At 44.3% G+C, this 22,977-nt stretch overlaps 1 protein-coding gene across 2 annotated transcripts in view; it reads left to right on the forward strand.

Moving 5' to 3' along the window:
- Positions 1 to 322: 322 nt before the first annotated feature.
- Positions 323 to 22,977, forward strand: part of KLF3 (KLF transcription factor 3) — a 36,923-nt gene continuing 14,268 nt past the window's right edge. Inside the window, exons 1-3 of one of the 2 annotated variants that reach the window (XM_063664465.1) lie at positions 323 to 338; positions 579 to 856; positions 16,907 to 17,002. In XM_063664465.1, coding sequence (XP_063520535.1) covers positions 16,946 to 17,002 — 57 coding nt within the window. In that variant the 5' untranslated portion in view covers positions 323 to 338; positions 579 to 856; positions 16,907 to 16,945. Of the gene's footprint in view, positions 339 to 414; positions 857 to 16,906; positions 17,003 to 22,977 lie in introns of those variants that run through there. The other variant, XM_054485262.2, reaches the window with a different exon arrangement.

Consider the following 22,977-nt stretch of genomic DNA (forward strand, 5'->3'; position numbering starts at 1 on the left):
GCCTCGGCTCGCCCGCGAGCCCGGCTGTGTGTTTTGGAAGCGGCGCAGCGGGCCGCAGCCGTGTGACGCCCGGAGCGGGCAGCGCCGCCCTTCCTTCCCCCCGGGCTCGGGCGGCGGCGCGGCGGTGGGGCCGGGCGGGAGGGCAGGCGGGGCGCGGACTCCGGGGAGGAGGGCGCGGGGAGGAGGGCGCGGGGAGGAGGGCGCGGGGAGGGGACGCGGGCGGGGACGCGGGCGGGGGGCGGAGGCCGCGCCGCGCACGCCCAGCCCCACGGCCGCGCCGCGCCTCGTGGGACAGGTTGGGCCGGCGGGGCGGCGCCCGGCTCCGGGGAATAATGAGTGTCTGTCAGGCCGTCCCCGGGTGACTGGGCGGGGCGGGGCGGAGGCGGCGCGGGAGGCGGGGGTGGCGGGGGAAGGGCGCAGGGCGGGGTGCGTGTTTGCGCGAGTGACTCGGCCGACCCCTCCGGCGGCTGCCTCCACCCAAGTGGGTGGGGACCCGCCCAGCCCGGGCGGCCGCGGCGGCTCCCTCTCCCCTCCCTGACCCTCCCACCCCGGGTCCCAGCCTCTACTTACCCCGCCAGCCCCGGGAGGCTCGCAGAGCGAGCGGCGCCGGCGTCATGTGACTGCCCGGAGTTGGTGCCAGGAGCCAGAGGGGAGCCAGGAGCGGAGCCGCGCGGAGCCGGGGCTCGAGCCGGAGCGCAGCGAGAGCGCCCGCCGCACGCGCGCCCGTCCCCGTCCCCTGCGGCCGCCAACGCCGCCCGGACTGGAGCCCTGACATTGCTGCGCTCGGGGGGCTCCAGGCAGCCCGGATCGGGGCCTTTATTTCTCGTCGGCGGCGCCCCGCACCGCGCCTCGCAAAGTAAGTCCCGTCTGCCTCACCTCTGCTCCGCACCCCGGCCCCTGCCGCCCCCCTCCTCGGCCAGTCTGGTTTCATTTTTTCCCCTGGAGGGGGCCGCGGGGAATGGGTCGGGGGTGCAGCGCTGGTGGGGGGGGCGCCTGCGGGCTTGGGAAAGTGCGGCGGTTCCACTTAGCCGGGGTGGGGGCGGAGAGCGAGCAAGGAGGAGGGGATCACGGGTTCGCGGTGAAAAGTGAGGGGTTGAGGCGAGGCACCGTGCAGACCCCGGGTGCGGGGGAGCGGGGCCGGCAGCGCCCGCCGCCGTCCCGGGCAGGGCGCGGGCGGGGCCTCACCTGTGTGGTCCCCGGCCTCCTCCCGCCCGCTCACGATTCCCTCCAAAGCCCCAGAAATCTTCGTGCTCTCCGCGTGTGGCAACGTTGTTTGGAGAAAGGTAGCGCCGAGGCCGCGCGCTCCTGCTCCTCCCCCTCCCGGTGCCCCCCCCTCCCCACCACAACCCCGGCTCCCGCGTCCTTCCCCTCCCCGCCCTCCGCCCGCGCCCCCCGCCGCCCCCCTCCCAGGACACGGCGCGCGGCCGCTCGCCCGGCAGAGCAAACTTGGAGCAGCCTCCCGGCCCGCTGGAAAGAAACTTAGGGCAATTGGGATTGGAGGCAGCATCCCATTCTTGGTTCTGGAGCCCAGGAGCTGCCAGGGCGTCTGGATCCTCCGGGGCAGGAGAAATGAGCTGGCCGGGTTTGGAGAGTCTTCCCGGGGGCATGGAGAGAACCTGCCGCAGTGCCTGGAGCAAGGATTGCAGCGTGGCTGAAGGCGGAGGACGCCTTAGGCAACTGCCTGCGGCCGAGCCTGATGGGGACCCAGGGACAGATCCCTGGATCAGGACCCATGGGACCTACCTAACATTTCCAAGTGGCTTTCTTAGAGATGGCAGATAAGACTTGAAATTGTCATATTCATTTTTTTGGGCAGATAGCTACTGACAAGGAGAGGCACTTTTCTGGTTTAAATTTTATAGCAGTATACAATAATACTAGAAGAATGTGAATGAGAGTTATTTTTAATAAGTCAAGTTAAACGGAAATTGGAAATTGCTCACCTTCTTGTATTTCAGTAAAATAAACATTTTACACTTAACCACTGAATTTCTTACTCAGAATTTATGTTTCCATTAATATCACCCAAGACATTTTAAATATATTGATTATATTCTCACAAGAGTCTGGTATATGGGAAAAAGTATGAAGTGGTATTCTGACAAGTACCTGAAATATGCCAGCAAAATCAAGTGGGGAATAGGCCAGTTGTTCATTATAGGTTTTTCCACACAGCAGTTTTGTGCTATCCTTTTCTGTATGAATTTGAAGGAGCATTTTTATAAGAGAAATTCATCTGGATGATCTGCCTCACCCTAGGGAAGAAGACTTGCTTTTAGGGGAAAGAACAATCTGCTAGCATTAATATCTACAAATTTTTTGGAGTTAGTAATAGTGTTTAAGGAAAGTGTCCACGAATGATTTCTTCTGGTTTGAAAAGAGGTATGTTAGTTGACCTTAGGCTGTTAATAGAAACCTGAAATTAGATGTTCGATTAAATTAAACTCCCTAGAGAAACTGGTATCTTCATTTCTGCAGTCAGTGGGCTTTGCTGCAGAACTATTTATTAGAAGAAAAAAACCTAATGTACTATCGGTAAGTTTAATGATGATACATTGTAAAGAACATTTAGCTTGCATGAAAGAGAATGCAAGTATAAAAATCTCAACATGGGAATAACAAAGAAAAGTAACTGCTTAGACCACAAAACCTTGTCAGGTACAAAACAACAACAGAGTTTTGCAGAAAGCTATTGTTTTATTCACTGCAAAGTTTCTAAATTAAAACCCAATCTTGTTGCTATGGGCACAGTGATGCTTTTTTTTTTTCCTTTTTTTCTTTTTTCTTTTTTTTTTTTTCCTTACCTGTACTTAGTCTGCACACACCACATTCTTAAATCTCTGATAACGTAAGCTTGAGTTAAACAGTCCTGGCTAACAAAGTAAAGAGAAATAATGGGAAAGGAACTGTGAATGGATTTTACTATCTTAAAAATAACTCAAAGGGAAAATAGACATTTTAGAATGACTTCTAGAAATTAGTACTCTGGTGTACAGATTGTATAATAATTTTTAGATAAATGTCAGGAACAGAATCGCATTCTTAAAAGGCGAATTTCTGTAAACGTGTGTATATGTTGAACAGATGAGCAGCTCTGTGCAAAAATGTGTATAACTGCATTTGAAAAAGACAGTGAAAATTTTCGGTTACTCTAGATGTCCCACAGTCTGTCTTGGAATTTAGTTCTGTAACTAAAGGAGGCTTACAATTGCTCCAATTTTCGTTCTGTGGGGTACCCCAATTGTAATCTGAATTCCTAACAGCAGTGCTCTATCTTTTTTCCTCTTGATGCACTGAGGCTGAACCATAATCATTACCCTAACTCAGAATTTGATCAGAGCTAGGGACTAGCCATTGGAATGGGGCAGAAAGGGACAAAAGAAATCAGGAGGGAGGCTAGTGTTCATTAGGAAGGTCTCTGCTGCTTGAATATGATAAAATCACATTTCATTTATGATGTTTACTGTATGTGGCAGCTCTTATTTGTAAATAGGGCAGGTCCCCTGTATAAAGCTGGTGTTATTATTCACACCCATAGAACAAACACCTCCACCCCCCTGTTGTTGTCTTAAAAAACTCCAGCTGCTCATGAATATAGGGTCAGGGAGGGCCGGCTAAATGTTTCTCTGTGCTTTCTCTCCAGCACAGCCAGCAGAGCTGTTTCCTGTTCTTTGTTTCAAGGCTGGGGTTTGCGTCATACATTCCAAGTGGCATATGTGTGCTCTTTCCTGTTTCAGGCTGTTTTCTGGTAGATCAGTAGCCCAGACCAGGCTGAGGTCCCTGCCCCTAAACTCTGTATCCCCACCCATGGAGTTATCATGTCTCTACACACTTGATATTGCTTAAGACGCCTGTGTTATGTCATAATGAGAAGTCAGTTAACCTTTTTACGTACACCCTTTGCTCCACTGCATTTGTCTGGGTGAATAAATGCTTTTACCTTTTTAAATTTTTTATTGCCAGATTGTGATTTGGGGAAATTCGGGTCCATCTTGGCAAAGAAACCTAAAGGAGTTTTGTTTTTATTTGTTTGTAATTCTTGTGTTGAGGTGGTTAGGGCATTTGTTTTAAGATAGGCATTTTGCCCTGAAGCTGTCAATTTTGGATCAGGATTAACACCTTACAGTTTGGAAGACCTAGCATTATCTGAAAGATGTGGTCCACCCTCGTTCACGTTTAACCCAGGCTGCTCCAGGTGGCTTCCGTGGATGGAGAATTTAAGCAATGTTGGGAGCCTGGCCTTAGTTTAAGTCTTGCTTATGTTTGGAAGGAGAAATCTTTAGAAAAATCATTGAAGCAAAGCATAAGACATTGAGAAAATCCCAGGATTATTTATTTTTAAAGACAAAGATTTAAATATCAGGATAATGTTTTAAGGACAAAGATTTCACTGTGCAATATTCTACATCTCATTTCCAACCCATTTTTAAGAATTAAAAAGCTCAAAGAAAAGGAGAACTGGCATTAACAAATTCTTTTAATGATAGATTGTTTGGAAAATTTTAATCTTCTATTTTGAAAACAAGAAGAATGCTCTTCTCATTTTTGTTTTACAATAATATTTTTCATTATTTTAAAAATATTCTATCAGTTGTGGGTTAATGAATTTCTGGGATAACTATTTAAGATCTGCCTTAATATTAGTTTTCTGTTAGTTCTTGAGAAACTAAGATTTAAGGAAATATTTGGTTGAAAAAAGAAAAGTTTTGGAAAGTGCTCTTGTAAACTTACTTGGGGATTTTTTTTTTTTGATTGAATCATCTACAGCATCTCCGTGGAATTAATTTAAAGAGTTGCTGAAGCAGCAAATCAGGCTCTCTTCTCCCCAAAATTGATGATAATGATGCATTAGTTTTAAATGTCACATTCCACCACATTCTTTATGTATAAATGGAAAGTATAAAATATGATATTAAGAGAGTTATTAGTATCAAATAGTTGGCTACTGATAACCTTCTATGAAAAAAGCTGGGAGTTTTAGAAGTCCCAATAAGTTCTTTCTCCTTTGGGAAAAGCAACTGGAAATACTTAGCTGACCTGTAGGACAAGAGACTTTTAAGCTTAAAATTCATAAGTAACTCCAATAGAAGCAGGTTTTTTTGTTTGTTTGTTTTGGTTCCAAAGTTGCTAACAGTCTAACTAGGTTTGGTAAACAGAGTCTTTATTTGGCTTTCCTCAAATTCTTTCTTCTCTCTTTTGCAGGGAGATGAAGTGGTTAATAGAGATAATTAGGGTCTAATATATTCTATCAGAAAAAAATTCTGCAAGCTTCTAAATGCTAAGCTGAATAGTTGGGGAAAATTATCCTATCTTATAGTTTGCTATAATTACCAAAAAAATGGGAACAAGAGTTTTATTTCTTAACCATATAAATCATGATTCCTAATTTAATTTCATTGTGTCTCCATCCCCCCTTGAGATACTTGCCTTCTTAATATTTTCAAATCAACATTTTTGCTATAAAATGACAGATTTCTTAGACATCATTTCTTGTTCTCTGTTTTCACACCCAGTTGTGTTTAAGAAAAATAAATACACACAACCTCATTCTTGAAGGTACTAGGAATTACAATTACATTATTCTGGAACTTGGATTCTTTCTGAAGTGCTTCATTTGTCATTGGTTCTAGCTTTTTAAAAAAACAAATCCCTAGAATCTTAAAACAGTTGATATCTGGTTTGCTAGTATGTGATATTCTAGTCAGAATTCCTCTTGGGAGTGAGTTGGAAGAGGGTTATGGTGGTCGCTAGCATTCTCATTTTCAAGACCACTCTGTTCCTTTCTTAGACCACGTTTCTCATCGTAAGCAGTCATGCCTGAGCTGGAGACAGGAAACCAGACAGCAGTCTGCCCTGATAAGGGACAGCATTGTCTGAAGGCGGGGATAGCCCTGCCTTTCCCCCCAACTCAGCTCTCTTTCCTTGAAATTTAGTAGTCATAGAAGAGGCACAATGCTGTTGACAGTTTCTGAACCAGAACTAGGATTCATTTCTTCCAAAGCAAAAAAATAGTGTCCTTGGCCGGGTGCGGTGGCTCACGCTTGTAATTTCAGCACTTTGGGAGGCAGAGGTGGGCGGATCACCTGAGGTCAGGAGTTCGAGATCAGCCTAGCCAACATGGCGAAAACCTGTCTTTACTAAAAGTGCAAAAATTAGCCGGGCGTGGTGGTGGGCACCTGTAATTCCAGCTACTCAGTAGGCTGAGGCAGGAGAATCACTTGAACCTGGGAGGTGGAGGTTGCAGTGAGCCGAGATTGTGCCACTGCACTGCAGCCTGGGCAACAAGAGCGAGACTCTGTCTCAAAAAAAAAAAAAAAAAAAAAGGTGTCCTCTTAACTGGCCCTGTCCTAATTCTGTAATGTGACCATATTCTCTGGAACAGTAAGAGAAAAAAAAATGATCTGTGCATTTTGTATCCGTTGGTCAGAGGGTTTGTAGTAAAATTCTTTCTTTAGCAAAACAGGCTCCTGGAGGTTTTTGAAACTCACTCCATTGTGTCGGCAGGCTGAATTCATTATCATTTCTCCATCTAATTATTTAGAAGGGCTGGAGACAGAAGAGAGCAAGTTAAGTGGCCCTCTAGCCCATGCATTTCATGTAACCCTGGGTCTGGCTCTTACTTACCCTGTTTCCTGTAAGGGGGCGCTCCCTGAGGCAGACCCTTTGCAGGAGGACCCAGAATTGCCCTGCTTAGTCTGGGACATCCTCAAGATGGTTGTCAGTCTCTGGAAGGCTTGTGGATCCTGCCAGGGATGGCCCAGAGCTAGTCTCAATCCAAATCAGTGGAGTTTGGCCAAATCTGGACATAGGAGATCAAATGGATATTGAGGTCAGCGGATTCTACCCTGGAGAGCGACTTGCAAATCAAGTGTGGGGTTTTTTCTCCTTTGGCCTATATGCTGTTCTTTCTGCTACCACTGTTGTTTAAGTGTAATCACTGAAATCCACTCCTTTATCTGTTCCTGTACTTTGCACCCCTGGTACCTTCCAAAGCTTCACACTCCAAAGCCTCTTTCATTTGTAAGATCAAGTTCCTGTTCTGAGTTTCCAAACCAGGGAGTTTTTCTCTCCCAGGCTCCCAAAGTTTTCACATTTACTTTGCATTTTAGAAGATGAGGTTTCAGGCTGGCTTCACCAGCTGCTGGACAGTTTCCATGTAGGACACCTGGTGCACCATCATTCCAGGGCCCTTGCCCTTAATTTATCCTAGCATATGAGAAGTGTAGTTTGACATCCATTCATTTATTCATCTCACAAGTATTTATTGAGTACCTACTTATTAGAGCTAATCTCAAATTATGTGCAATCATTACTCTGAGTTATGCCATAGGATGGAGTAGATCTACAGTGATCTAACCTGAAAAGGCATTTTGAAATCTTAATTGCCTGCTGGAACCTTCCCCTGGCACTGCTTCCCATGGGCCAGTGTACCCTCCCTACTGGGGAATGACCCCAGCATTAGGCGATATTACCTAAAAGTCGGTCTCACAGCACAGGCTCTGAAGCAGAACAGAAAGTGCCCGGGTCTGCAGGCAGACACACTTCTGTTCCTGGCTGCAGCTCCAACCAGCTCTGTGAAATTGGGCGAGTCATTTCACCTCTGTTCCTCCATTTCCTCATTTCTAAAATGGGGATGAGGACCTGACCCTTCCACCTTTGTACAGTTATTATGAGGATTTCCGTATTTACTTGGGTCAAGCTGCCAATTTTTCTCAGCAGTTATATCGACAATGCAGGTGCACTGGCCAGGAAGAATAATTGCCTAATTTGGGGCCTTCAGAATGTGTCTTTTGATCTTGCATCCAAGTGTGCATACTGAGACAGGGTGGGCAGCAGGGGCCAGTTGGAAGGAGTGGAAACTGTCACTAATGTAAACAGACTGTCCCCACGTTCTGTCTTCTCCAGGGACCAACCTGTTCACAGAAATCACTATCCTGTACTTACTGTTGTTGGTGTAATGTTGTCCTCTGCCTGGGGAGGTGGAAGAGTGGTGTGCCAAGGCCACCAGTCTTAAGTCAGACTACCTTGGGTTCAAGTCCTGGCTCCACGAGTTAGCAGCTGTGTGATGTTAGGCAGGTTACTTGACCTCTCTGTTTCAGTGTTCTTTTCAGTAAAACGGGAAGGTAGTAACCACCTCATTGATTAAACAGCACCTGGGGATTACCAATCACGAAGGTGGTGGTGATTGGCAGTAAACCTGTGACATCACTTAGCCCCTTGCCTTCCTTGATCCCTTTTCAAAAACCTGTATTTGTGCACACACCCCTTCCCCATGCAGTTCCCCCCCACCTGCCTCCTCTCTCCCTTTCTCGCTTTCTTTTTTCTATTTTAGATTTTAAAATACAGTAGAGACCTCGACACTAGACTTGTTTAGAAGACCTCACTGAGTAGATAATAATAAATTATTTGAAGATGGTACTGATAAGGTCTCTGGAGTACACACGATGGGCCAGGCTAAGGTTAGGGGCAATAACTTTTTCTTAGGAAGTTTGGTTTACTAGGTTTCCCTTAGAGTTAGTTAGGCCCTTCGTCCCTATTACTTGTTTAAGGGAGATTTCAAGTGCATTCAGAGGGAAAGGGAGATGATTGTGGAACTCCTACTATAAGCTAAGTGCTCTTATGTTGTTAGCTCCTTAGGCTTGACATAAAAACTTCATTCAGGGAACAAGCCCGATCTCCTGTGGGGAGTAGGGAGGGAGCCCTCTCAGGAAGGCCAAGGCCTGCCTGTCTGTCCTTCCCAGTACTGGTGACAGTGTGGGACGCACCACTGGGAAAGCTAAAAGGCCTGGCCTATCTAGGTAAGAAGAGGCGGCCTTGGATCCCCCAGGGAGCAATCAGCTGGCTGCAGAGTGGGGAGGGCCTTGAGCTGGTCTTTGAAGAATTAGGGGGATTTAGATAAGCCGGAAGGGGAGGGGGCATTCCATTGCCGGTTGCCCGGCATCAGGGCCAAAAATGAACAAAGGCCTGGGAGTGGGCAGGGCAGCCAGCATGAAGGGCACTTGTTGGAGCAGGGGGCAGCTGGTGGGGAACAGGGTGCCAAGCATGGGTGCCTGAGCCCACTGTCAGACCCGGGGAGTGCACGGGAGGGAAGTCTGTGAGCTGGGGAAGGACGGGATGAGAAGAGATCTGTGAAAAACGTGGGTGGCAAGGGGCGAGGGCTGGACTGGAGAGGCTGAGGGAGACCAGTGGCGGAAAAGCTGCAGCAACGCGGGTGGGAGGCGCTGAGGGCCTGGCCCCCAAGGCAGGAGGGGAGAGCAAAGGAGGTGAGGAAGGCTTCAGAGATGGCCTCTAGGTTTCCATGGTGAAGGACCAGAAAATAAGGCCAATGGGAGGCAGGGAGGGGGCAGCCTTAGAGGCAGGAACAAGGAGGAGTAGGGTTGGTTTGGGCCACGTTGATAGCAGTGGTTCAAAATGCTTTTCTCTTTCTTTTCTGCTTATTTTTAAAGGGAGAGGGTAGGCTTCGCTCATGGTTTTGTATCCAAAGTTTCAGTGGCTCTCTGGGAGGAACTTCAGTGGACAATCCTCAGGAGCAGAGGAATGATCACAGCCCCACGGTTCCTTCTGGTTATTTTTAAGATTCTAACCATCCCTGTTCAGGCTGGAATTTCCAGGAACTGGCTGCTGCCCAGAGCCAACTGGTCCCTCCCAGCCTCCCACTCCCTGCAGGGTGGGGCCCCATGGGTGGAGGCTCCTTAGGGTGGAGTTGGGTGGGTCTCCAGTGATAGGGAGGGCACTGAGCAGAGGCAGATGAGAGGCAGCGTGGCCTCACGCAGCCCTTCTGGATTTGATTATATAACACTTCACAGAGGAGAATTGTGAGGGCTTAGGCGAGGCCTTGTGAGATATGTACACAGCAGGATTAGACATTATGGGTATTTTTCAGTTTATCATGGGTTGCTTGCCCTTAAAACTAAAACACAAAATTGTCAGAGAGCATAAACAACTGTGTAACCCTAGTAGGGAAAATGATTCGAGTTTGCTGCAGTTTCTCTAAGAAGGGTATGGAATGCCACTAGCCAGATGGCCTTGAACTTAGAGGGTAGCATGGGTTTGGGTGTCCCCGCCCCCAGCCCTGCTTTGCTAGGCCTCAGTTTGGAAACTTGTCAGGCTTCTGCTTGGTTGTTACCTTTGCACCTGTCCTTATTGACATGCAAAACCAATTGCTTCACGTGGTCTTTCCGAAGTACAGGGTGTGGGCAGAATCTTATCTGAAGCCATGTCCTGTTTGGACAAGTTGGACTTGCCTTGGCAACTCTCCATAGGGTGGAGCAGATGGGTGGAGGCAGGAAAGTAAAATTGGGTGGCTTGTTAGCAGAGAGAGGAGAGAGGGTGGGTTGTTTGCTCACTGGATCATTATATTTCATCTGAAACGAAATAATTAATTTCTTTCCCGTTTATAATACACATTAATGCAAAATAACTAATTCATGAGGAGCAAAGATTTAGAAACACCCCATGGAATTTTTCTCCTTTTCAAACCAGCCGTAGTAAGACAGGTGAAAATCACGGAGTGGCATGAAAATTTCCAAGAATGTCCAGGTAGGAATTTCCAGGTGGGTGCCAGGGCTTAGCTTTTCTTCAGGGAGCCTCCAGCTTAAAAATGCCTGCTGACATCTGTTGCCTGTCCCCTGTATTTCTGGCTAGGGCAACTGTCCTTAAATAATACTTGAGCCATTGGGGGATTTTGAAGAATTTGGGTAAAGAAACGAAGAGAGAAAAGTTTCTCTGGAAAGGAAGTTTAGCTACAGGGATGTTGCTTGCCTGCCCAGTTTTCCTAGCCAAGAATTACACACACACATGCACACACAGCCTTTTTTTTTTTTTTCTTTCTTTCTTTGCCTAAAGTTCCTTTGGGGAGTAAGGGTGGGGGAAGATAATATGTTTTCTCTTTTAAAAATCCAAAAACTTAGAACAGTTGAAAGGGAGGCTTAGCGATGGTGTGTTGGTGTATTGCTCCGTACGCCTAGCCGAGGTCAGCTGGGAGACGGAAGTTTGCTTGGAGGAAGGCAGGTGATTTGGAGCCTCGGGGTCAGTCCTGGGTTGGGGAAGATAATGCAGGCACCCTTTGAGGATCTGTGGGAAGAAATGAGGGCATGGAAAAAGGAAGAAATAGGGAGATGAGAAGGGAGAACGTCAGAGGCAGGTCTTGCTCTAACCCCAAGAAACAGGGAAGAAACTGCTCCTGATACGTACACATTCTCTCTCCACCTTCCTCCTCCCTCAGGAAGGGGCAGGCAGTTGTCTGTAAGGTCGTTTCTGTAATAAATCATGCTCTAGCCTCCAGGCAAGCTGCTTTCAGAGGAGGTTTAGTAACCCCCTAACCTCCTCTTCCATGAAGGACTGTGTGTGTGTTTCTAAGCCCTGCAGCTCACCTGCAGCCCCGCCCCCCCACCCCATAAAGCCATTGTGCACAGGCCTCAGACACCACTGGATAGGGCTCCAAAGCACGGCTGCATTACTTCTGAAACTTCATGTCAATGATTCACCAAGCCTTTTAATCTATAATCACGCAGTCTTGCATTTTGACAGAAATTTGACCCTTATTTTAACATCTGAAAAGTCAGAAGTGTAGGTGGAAAGAGCATGTTTCTCCTTTTTGAGGACCGTTCATTTTTATTGGCCTTTCTCTGCAAAATAACACAGCTGGGGAAGATGGCATTTGCTCCAGTTATGGAAAATTATTTTGGCTGTGGTGATGTTCCTGTATATTTTTGCTTTTAAGCACCTCAATAACTTAGAATCTTTCATAAAAACAATTTTGCCCTTCCCCCCCTTTTAGATGCAGTTTTGTTATCCTGATATTGCTTAGTTTAGCATTAGAATGTATTTCTAAGACTAGCTAATGTATTTCTAAAGCTAGCTAAGCTAGTTAAATATAATGAAGATGTAAATGTGTTTATGATTGGAAAATAGTCGTCAGAAAAAATAGAACCACATTTAGAGCCTCCTCTTCTCTGTGATACCCACATAAAATGATTAATAGAATTCCTGAGCCTGGTTAAAACCCACTAGGTTTAAAGACCCCGAGGTTGGCCAACTGGATTGATTTACTGCCAGTGTCCTGGTCTCTAATGCCTGTTTTAGTGCGCCACCTACTGGTTCTGCTTCAGATTGCCGTCAGTACTGTATGATAGATTTTCTAAGCATTTGTGGTTTACTTAGCATTCTTTCAGAATGGTAATAACCCCAGTGCACTGAGCCACCCATGGGTACCAAAGACTGCCAAGTTTAGGGACCCTAATTCTTTCAGGGCTTAAGTTACTTCTCAGTTATGTGGAAGGCACTTTGAAGACTTTATAGTCACTCTTTTATGATTGTAGATCAGAACCTGTAAACAAATCAGTACCAATGACAAAAGTGGTCCCTCTAGTCAGAGATATGGGTGCAAAGTATAGAAATTTTTTGCAAATACATAAACAGAAGCCTCATTTCTGTTCATGTGTTTGATTCTCTTTCTAAATTTGGTTCCTTCCTAGCTTGGCTTCCCTATCTTGTCTTTGTTAAAAGTTTTGATTATGGAAATAATACACTTGGCCGGGTGTAGTGGCTTACACCTGTAATCCCAGCACTTTGGGAGACCGAGGCAGGCAGATCACTTGAGGTCAGGAGTTCGAGACCAGCCTAGCCAACATGGTGAAACCCCGTCTCTACTAAAAGTATAAAACTAAGCCAGGAGTGGTGGTGCGTGCCTGTAATCCCAGCTGAGGCTGAGGCAGAAGAATCGCTTGAACCCAGGAGGCAGAGGTTGCAGTGAGCCGAGATCGTTCCACTGCACTCCAGCCTGGGTGACAGAGTGGGACTCCATCTCAAAATAAAAATACATATAAATAATAAACTTTAAAAATAGAACACAGATGTATAGAAAGCTGTCCCACCCACTGCCACTCCCAAGAAGCTCCTGTTAACAGTTTTGGGTGTGTGGTTCCAGGCATTTTCTTTGCATGTCCTTTATCTTCTTGTTTTATATCCTGTGACTATCACTAAAAGCATCATCATTTAAAAGCTATTATCAGAAGCTACCAAATTGGAAACAAAGTGCTTGTAGACATGTGAAATAGTCAGTGAGTTTGATTCTATTCATTGTGATATTTGAATTTTACACAGACTTTTTTTTTAATGTCCAGGAATGCATTATTTAGTTAGGAGTTTCAAAAATAGGTATTCTAATCCTATCATTCCTTCTTTGTTTATTAACTTAAATACTTCTGTAATGAGAATATCCCTTCATCAACATTTGGATTACTTTGAGTTACATTTCTGGGCAAATAAACATACCTTTGTAATTATTTTTTAGTAAAAGTAAATCAGGTTTTGTTAGTGCCAGTGTTTTTTTTTTTTTTTTGAGACCAGAGTTTCGCTCTTGTTGCCCAAGCTGGAGTGCAGTGGCGCTATTTGGGCTCACTGCAACCTCCGCCTCCTGGGTTTAAGCAAATCTCCTGCCTCAGCCTCCCGAACAGCTGGGATTGCAGGCGTGCGCCACCACACCCGGCTAATTTGTTGTATGTTTAGTAGAAACGGGGTTTCACCACGTTGGCAAGGCTGGTCTCAAACTCCTATCCTCAATGATCCGCCCGCCTCAGCCTCCCAAAGTGCTGGAATTACAGGCATGAGCCACCACACCCAGCCAGTGCCAGTGTTTTATACTAGACTGTGTTTCTCTTAGGATTACAAGTCTTGCATTTCCTTAAACTTAGATAAAACAAAAAATTAAAGAACAGTAGTGATTTAAATAATGTCTTAATGATAAAAAGATGTAGCACATTAATGTGTAATTCATTTCTAAAAGGATTCAGTAGTCGTTGCTGTGGCCATTAGACAAAGTCATTGAAAGCTCTGTGAGCTAAATGGTAGACTTAGAATTTGAACAAAAAGGAACTCCAGAGCCCATCGGCTTAATTTATTCTGCTGTGCTACAATTAGTGGTAGTAAAGAGTGCAGGATGACATGAAGTGTGGGGATGCTGGCCTCGCTCAGAAGCTGTTTTTGCAGTGGTACAGTTGTGAAGTGACAAGGCCTTATATGAGACCTCATACAGGATGTAGGCAGCTGTTAACTTTGAAAATGAATCTATTCTGAGTTTTATTTAAGGGTGGGGGATAGACCTCTAAGGCTAGGTATGTTAGCAAAGAGGCAAACACCAGACATTTTTGCTCCGAAAGTTGGAACCAACACATTTAGTGTTGTGTGTACAGAATATATATCCAGATTTTATGTGCATGTGGATATAAATGAGGGCAAAAGGAGTGTGTGTGTGTGTGTTTTAATCTCATTTGATAGATCTAAATCCTTGAGAAGCAGATAAGGGAGGCATGCTCTGCATTTTACAGATGATCACTCTTGCCCCATGGCTGCGTTAGTTTGCAGCCTGCTTGAGTCTCAAAAACATGGCTCCTTCCTTATACACCTGAGAATGTGAATGCTTTAATTTAGAAGCATTTGCATCAAGATACTCTCTGGTGGGATAGATGAGTCTGGAAGAGTGAATTCAGTGTAAAAAACTGGGGGTGAGGAGGTGGGAGGCTGCCACAGGGTGACCAGCCATGAGTCAGGGCTGCTAAATGATCTGACCTCATTGATGTAAGCAGGAGATCTCACATCTTTTGTTTATGGTCCACTGTGAGGCACTGGACAACAATTCTTAGAACCATGTTCATCTGTACAGCTGCTAGGCTGGGAACTGGTTAATAAGAGATCCCAAGACACAAAAGCGTTTTCATCCCTCATTATGAAATCATCTATTTTTCACTGGCTGTTGCAGTTTGTTCTTGCTGGAATACATAAGAGGGTAGTAGCACCATTGATTTGAGCAGCTTGGTATCAAATCGTGTTTGCAGATTACAATACACCCTGTGATGTAGGAAAATATAATTTTGAAGTCAAGGCCTTATGTGGAGTTATTGATGAAATTCATGTGTTGTCATGAGATTCAAAATAGGCTTTCTTCAATGAATCAACGAAGCACAAGAGCTATATAGTATCACTTCCATAATTGTATATGAAGATATCTTAGTATAACCCGTAGAGCACCAACACAACAAATTATAGGATTGCTATCATGGCGGTGGGGATGGGGGTTTTTAACACTGAAATACAAGAAGTAATCCAGAACCCTGGATTGCTGCAACTTCTTCAGTTGAAACTCACTCTAGAACTTGTTCACTTTGCCACTCAAACCAGGGTGATCTATAAAGACCTTACCTCTAACCAAAGCACTGAGCACTTAAACCAAATTTGGCTAGTGAGTGCCTGAAGTCGATTTCTGAAAGTGTGTCTAGTAGCAGGACAGTGTTTCTGTAACTGAGGAGACACAGTTGAACATTGAGCAGACTGAATATTTCATCTTGTGAAGAAGCAGTCGGCTTGATGTAGATTAGTGTTAGAAGTGGACTATACAGAACACAGAAGAAAATAGAAGGGATGACAAGCAGAGAACAACAGAAGAAAGGGACAGGACAGGATCAAGGTGGATATTTCCTTTACAATAGGCTCATTTCCTAATGAGGAGAAATCTGAGTGAAAACAAGCTAATATTCTTCATATGTGAAAAGTGCTTAGAAAACAGTAAGAAGTGGTGGAGGCTGTCAAGCCCTAAGTAGGCATTTCTCAAAAGAAGAAATCCAAATGGTTAATAAAGCTGAAAAAAAAATAACTTCAATAACCAAATCAATTTAGAATAAAAATCATTTGCCACCGTGAGATTTAACAAGTTGGCAAGGTGTTTATCTTTTATAAAACAAGTACATGTTGCTGGTGGAGATTTGGGGAAACAAGTTGTATTTTATTAATGAAAATAATAGTTCGTCTTTGCCAGATGATGCATCAGGCGCTTTGGGAAATGTATATACTTCTCACCCAGGAATTCCCCTACAGAAAACTTATCCTAAAAATTAATGGTGTGCAGGAGAATATATTTAAAGAGGCTCATTGCTGTTTGTAATGGCGAAAATTTAGAAGCAACCTTAAGTGCCTAATAAAGAGGAAGAAGTTAAGTAAACTGATATGTTCACACAGTGGCACGGGGTATTTGATGGTGCAGAACCATACTTACTGTAAAAGAAACATTTTCGCATAAATTGTTCAGTGAAATGATAGGTACTAAATACCATGTACACTGTGAGCCCAGTTTTAAAGAGGGTTTGTTAGAATAAAAATGAAATTTTAATGATGGTTGGTTCTAGGATTTCTTTTTGCTTGTCTTTTTTTCCCTTAATTTTTCTGTGACAACATCAGGAGAAAAGGGAAGATGTTTAACAATCATATGTAATCTGAACCTCTAAAGAGTTCCACGGCAATCCCAAGCAAGCTTTGGTGCTGAGAAGGGGCTGTACATAGTGTTCCAGAAAAGTCAGGGTTTCTGTATTGAGTTAGAAATGCTGGTTGGCTCTCATCTGGTTATGACCATGGAGTCTGGTTTTAATTATGTAAATGGCATCTTTCATAGGTAAGGGAAACAAATTCCAGCCATTCCAGGGGTAGGGGAGAAAAAGGAGTAGAGAAGTGGGGTGAGGAGTATTATATTTCATTTTATTATTTATTTATTTATTTTTTTTTGAGATAGTGCCTCGCTCTGTCACCCAGGCTGGAGTGCAGCGGTGCCATTTCGGCTCGCTGCAACCTCCGCCTCGTGGGTTCAAGCGATTCTCCTGCCTCAGCCTTCCGAGTAGCTGGGATTATAGACGAGTGCCACCACGCCCAGCTAATTTTTGCATTTTTAGTGGAGACGGGGTTTCACCATGTTGGCCAGGCTGGTCTCGAACTCCTGACCTCAGGTGATCCGTCTGCCTCAGCCTCTCAAAGTGCCGGGATTACAGGGGTGAGCCACCTTGCCCAGGCTATATTTTATTTTTACTAGTTTGCATTTAAAGTAACCTTGAGACTTAGATGGATACCTTGTTTTGTTTTCTAGGCCGAACACCAGAGCACCCTAGAAGGTTTAACTAAAAGAATGCTCATGTTTGACCCAGTTCCTGTCAAGCAAGAGGCCATGGACCCTGTCTCAGTGGTAAGTTTTCCAAGATTGAACACCTCGCCTTATTTTTTCCAAGTGATGATAACATTACTGTGTGTTGAATTATTCCTTGAAATCATGACCGGGTGTGGTGGCTCACGCCTGTAATCCCAGCACTTTGGGAGACCGAGGTGGGAGGATCACCTGAAGTCAGGAGTTTGAGACCAGCCTGACCAACATGAAGAAACCCCATCTCTACTAAAAATACCAAATTAGCCAGGCGTGGTGGCACATGCCTGTAATCCCAGCTACTTGGGAGGCTGAGTCAGGAGAGTCGCTTGAACGCGGGAGGCGGAGGTTACGGTGAGCTGAGATAGCGGAGATCGCACCATTGCACTCCAGCCTGGGCAACAAGAGCGAAAGTCCGTCTCAAAAAAAAAAAAATCACTCATTGCTTGACAGGCATTTCATAGGCAAACTTTTCTCAACGCCACCAGGTATGAGTGAGCTAAATACTGTCCTAGCAGCTGTGGATCCTTTAAATGGGGTCTGCGCTTCCTTAAGACCTGTGCCCGGTGTCCCCCTAAGATATGATCAGCATAGAACTTAGGCCACAGGTGAATCCTCTCATGACAGAAGTAAGTTTACAAAAATTCCTCAGCCCTTTTGTGTGTAAAAATATATTAAGAATAGGATGATTTGCTTAAAAACCAATGACAACAGCCATATGGAGCTGTAACTATATGAGATGACTGAGGGAAGCCAGCAAGAGAAAGACTTGGCAGTGAGGACGGAATCTCGTTTACTTGGAAGAGTCTGGCTGGGTAGGAATTACGTTCATTGTCCTTTTCAGCACCTTAGCGCTAAGCCAGCCCCTCATGGGAGCCAGGCCACTGGCTGCTTTTAGGCCGCTAGGGACTAGTGAGGAGTCTGGGGTTTCTGCAGGTACAACACCAGTGCCATGGAGGTGAGACATGGTGACAGAGGCAGGTGTCTGACTTCAGAGCAGGGAGTGGTTTCAACTTGAGGGTTCTGGTTGAGTGAATATTGAATAACAAGGCAACGCTCCCACTCTGTCTTGCTCTTTTCTTCCACGGGCTCGGAAAATATTCACAAGGGGGAAAACTTGGCCCGAGTTGTGTGTAACTGAAGGTTGGTAATGACACGCTTGCAAAATTAGATCATCCTTATGCATGGGCTCTGGAGGTTCCTGCCAAAAATGTTTATACGAGACACGGGGGTCACGCCGAGGCCCTTGGAGCTGAGTTGCCATGGATATTACTAAGCCAGTAAAGTGTTTACCAGTATCTATAATGCAAGTTAAGTCAGAGGGGCTTTAAGGAAATAACATTTACATTCCAGCATGATAACTGAATAACCAAGTGTCTGAATATGGTAGCAACTGAGCAATCAGGATTTTATTAATCAAAAAACTAAATTACTTTTTGAGATGGAGTCTCACTCTGTCGCCTAGGCGGGAGTGCAGTGGTGTGACCTCAGCTCACTGCAACCTCCGCCTCCCAGGTTCAAGTGATTCTCCTGCCTCAGCCCCCATACTAGCTGGGATTACAGGCGCCCGCCACCACGCCCGGCTAATTTTTGTATTTTCAGTAGAGGCCGGGTTTCGCCATGTTGGCCAGGCTGGTCTTGAACTCCTGACCTCAGATGATCCACCCGCCTCAGCCTCCCATAGTGCTGGGATTACAGGTATGAGCCACCGCTCCTGGCCAAAAAACTAAATTACTTCAAATGTTATTCAGTGCTGTCACTGTATTCATCAAATCCCCCTCCCCAGCATCACTACATGATCACGTTAGAGGAAAATGAAGGTATAAAATTTCCCCATTAATTATGTTCTTGAAATAGGAATAGGTTTTTAGCACTGGAGAATATGATTCATTTACAAATGGTGTAGAGCCATCAGTTAGGCATTTTACTGTTCAATGTACTTCCAGTGCTTTTAATCAAGCATGAAAATAAGGCTCAGGAGTCTAATATAAAGCTAAAATGAAGATCCACATTGCTAAATTGGTGTGATATATATAATTAAGTGCAAGGAAATGCACTTAACCGAAAAAAAAATGTGGAATAAAATGAATTTGAAGTAACTGTTAAACTTGTATTGTTGTAACGTATTAATACATGAAATTAAAATATGTAGAAGTGATTTTGCAGTTAATGGTCTTTTTCTCCTTCATGTACTAGATTTCAACTGCAACTGACACTTTTAGAATTTAGTTTCACCAAAAGTTACTGTCAGTCCTTTAAAATGAAGGTTGGTTTTTTTTTTTTTCTTTTTTTGGTTTTAACTTTCTTCAGCAGGAAGTATTTTTTTCTTAATTCAGTGCAACCTCAGTTAACAGAAACATTTGAGCAGTGGGGTGTTAAAATGATTTTACTTAAAAAAATTAAAAAGCTTTTGTTTCCACTCTTAAGTCTTCAAATTTCGTCTTTCCTGCCTTCATAGGTGAAGTATATTGAACCTGATTTATTATTCCTTTTTCTTTTTAATTCAGTCTTTGACCTGAAGGTCAAAGTCTTTGGCTATTCAAGTCAATGTAGTAAACATTAAGGCACAATAGGACATTTGTAAAAATATTTTTAATTTCTATAGATGAATAAAAATATTTTATGGTAACTTATTTCTCCCCCTCTTCCCACCCCCTAAAAGGATAGCATAGCAGAAACAATCACTTGTTTGTGCTTTTGCTATAGGTTAGAGAAAGTGAGGACGTGTCATTTCCCTCTTAATCAAATATAAGCCCTTATACTGTTCTCCACTAGCCTTGTGCTTTGAGGCTTGGGGTCACCCTGTTAAAATTTGCAAGAATGAGGAACAGAGGAGACTCTCCCTCCCCAAGTCTGTGCCTTCAGTCTCTGCTACTTAACGTCCACTCATTGTTGGCAAAATCACCAGCAGCTCCCCGAGCTTCTGGTTTTTTTTTTGAAAAAAAAAATGCGCATGTACATAAATTGTTTTTTTTTTACCATTTCCCAAAAGATTGAAAATTAAAGGATTTAATTCAGGAAGTGAGCAAGGAAACAAATCGTAAAAAAACACAAAACAAATCAAAAAACAAACTTTAAAAGTATTCTTCTATTCCTATGGAAAGATTACTTTTGAAGAAAAGATTAATAATATTCTGTCATCTTCAGTCGTCTAACAGACTCCTTATAGATAGGAAAGTATGTCACATCAGTAATTTCCTCTGCTCTGTTCTAACAGAAGCTTTTCATGGCTTTTTCAAGCCTGGTCGAAAGAGAGCTTTCTACCTTTGTTTGCATGGGGGTGCATGCCATTTGCTCTTCCCAGAGTGTGTGTTTATACACGCACCATGCCTTCCTGTGCCTGGAACCCTCTCTTGGTTGAAGATTGTTTTGACTTGACCTGTCATGGACATTCACTTTTTTTCATGTTGATGAATAGTGAAATAGAGAGTTCATCCATGTTTCCATCATTCCGTCCACTGAAACTGTCTTATAATGGAAAGCTCGCCAAAACTATTCCTCATAAAATAAGAAACTATTGCAATTATCACCTTAGCATAAAGTGATAGAGCTTTGGAAAATTATCCAAACGTGGTACCTCTTTCCCTGTCGCAATTAAAATCATTTTTTCAAAGTTCAAAATAATTGGTATATTATTCTTCACCTTATCAGTAATAAAAACCTGCTAAGAGAATGTGTTAATTTACTACACATTCATCAAGTATTAATTGAGCACCTATTGCAGGCCCTCATCACCTCACAGTGCAGTGAGAAGCAGCAGTCAATAAGTAAATGCACACTATGCAGGGGTGTGAACATCTGAGTACATGTTACAGACGGAAATACCTTTTTCTTATAGCAGATCAGTGGTTTTGTGGGGGTTTTTTTGTTTTGGTTTTTTGTGTTTTTTTTTTTTTTTGGTTTTGTTTTGGTTTTGAGGCAAGGTATTGCTCTGTTGCCCAGGCTGGAATGCAGTAGCGAGATCACCGCAACCTCAAACACCTGGGTTCAAGCAATCCTCCTCCCTCAGCCTCCTGAGTAGGTGGGACTACAAGCAAGCACCACCACGCCCCACTACATTTTTGTTTTTTTCTGTAGAGACAGGATCTCACTATGTTGCCCAGGCTGGTCTCAAACTCTCAGCCTTAAGATATCCTCCTGCCTCAGCCTTTCCAAGTGCTGGAGTTAAAAGTGTGAGCCACCATGCCTGGCCCAGCCCATTGTTTTAAGCCCTTATGATTTCTAGTGGGGGCCAGAGGCAGAAGCCGGAAAGACCCATGTCTGTGTCTTGTCTTTGGACTGCTCTGTTCGAGGACACAGGATCTCTTGGACTAAGCAGCATGCACAGAGGGCACTGGAGGTCCATCCGTGGCCAGAGGCACATTTTTTGCTTCATCAACACTTTTCTCTGATTTGGATATGGGGCCAGTACAGCCGTGCTTGTATGCATTGCTTTGATAGAACATAGGAACTGTCTGGAACAGAGGGGAAAGACTGTTACCAGGTTGTACCTGCCCAGAGCACACACCCTGCCGTGTCAGTCCCTACACGGCACCAGACTGTTGGAAGCTGATTGCAAAAGCTTGTGTGTGCCACGCAAATAAAGTGAACCAGTTTGAGAGGCCACATGTCCTCACCCTTTTGTGAGGCAGTTGGGCTGGAAACAGTTAATTGTCTGCCCAGAGTTGGGTGTCTGTGTCCAAATGTGTCTCTCCCCACAGTTAGTCTTGTACCTTACAATAATCGCACATCCAGTAGAGGGAATGAGGGCATTCATTTGAGAACAGACTTATCGGCAAACTGCATAATGTTGATAAAGCTTAGCTTTATGCGTGGCTTTTTCTGTCTTAATGGCTTGAGAAACCTGAGAATATTACTAAATTTGCAAATCTGGAGGTTCTAAATTCCTACTCTCCCAAAACTCACCCCATGCATAGAAAAATCCAAATATGACAGCAATAAAACTATGTCCTCATTTTGCTTCCCATTTAGCTGCCAATAACTATTGGCATTAAAATCTAGGTCATAGGGAGGTCTTGGAAGAATAGGGCTGAAAATAAGGGAGAAGCTACATTTTGGTCAATAGAAACAATGCTGCCTCCCATTTCCTAAAGTTTTTTCCTAGTACCAGAACCATTGCCCTTTGGAGAATTATATAAAGCACATTAGACTTTAGGACTAGGCGAAATCATTCTCCTTCCTATGTTTAATTACTTCCTGAAACCCTCCAATGTACATGATTTATAATGGATTTATTTTGTTGTTGTTGTTAATGAACCTTGTGCCTCTTTTAATAATACCCATCTTAATATTTAAATTTAAATCTATTTAATACTTAATGTTGCTATCTTTTGGACCTCTTGTGTTGGTACTGTGCGTGCCTGGCTTTAAAGAAAGGTAGAGAATCTTTTCTTCATTTGATCCTTGATCTATAACTCAAAGCCGTTTTTATGCATTTTGTGTTTTCTGATTTTATATCCTTCATGTTCCTGTTTTTAAGTAGTGTTAGTAGTGAAAACTGGCTGTGCGTGGTGGCTCGTGTCTGTAATCCTAGAACTTTGGGAGGTTGAGGCAGGCAGATCACTTAAGCCCAAGAGTTAGAGACCAGCCTGGACAACATGACAAAACCCAGTCTCTACAAAAAAAATACAAAAATTAGCCAGGCGTGGTGTCACGTGCCTGTAGTTCCACTTCCTCCGGAGGCTGAGTTGGGAGAATCATATGAGCCCAGGAGGTCGAGGCTGCAGTGAGCTGTGATCATACCACTGCACTCCAGCCTGAGTAACACTGAGACCCTATCTCAAGAAAAACAAAGAAAAGAAAATTATTTTTCCCTCCTTTAAATAGACCTTTAGTATCTTTATTTTCTATCTCTGTCATTTAGAGCATTGCTATTCAAAAGGTAGCCTAAGTTCCCTTGGTCCACTCCCTGGTAATTCAAAATTTGCATTTTAACGAGTGCTCCAGGGAGATGGATGTGCACAGTAAAGTTTGAGAAGCTCTGGTTGGGAGCAGTAGAGCCCGTGACAGTGCGCATCTCT

This window comes from Pongo pygmaeus, chromosome 3 (assembly GCF_028885625.2).
Source record: "Pongo pygmaeus isolate AG05252 chromosome 3, NHGRI_mPonPyg2-v2.0_pri, whole genome shotgun sequence".
Taxonomy (NCBI): Eukaryota; Metazoa; Chordata; class Mammalia; order Primates; family Hominidae; genus Pongo; species Pongo pygmaeus.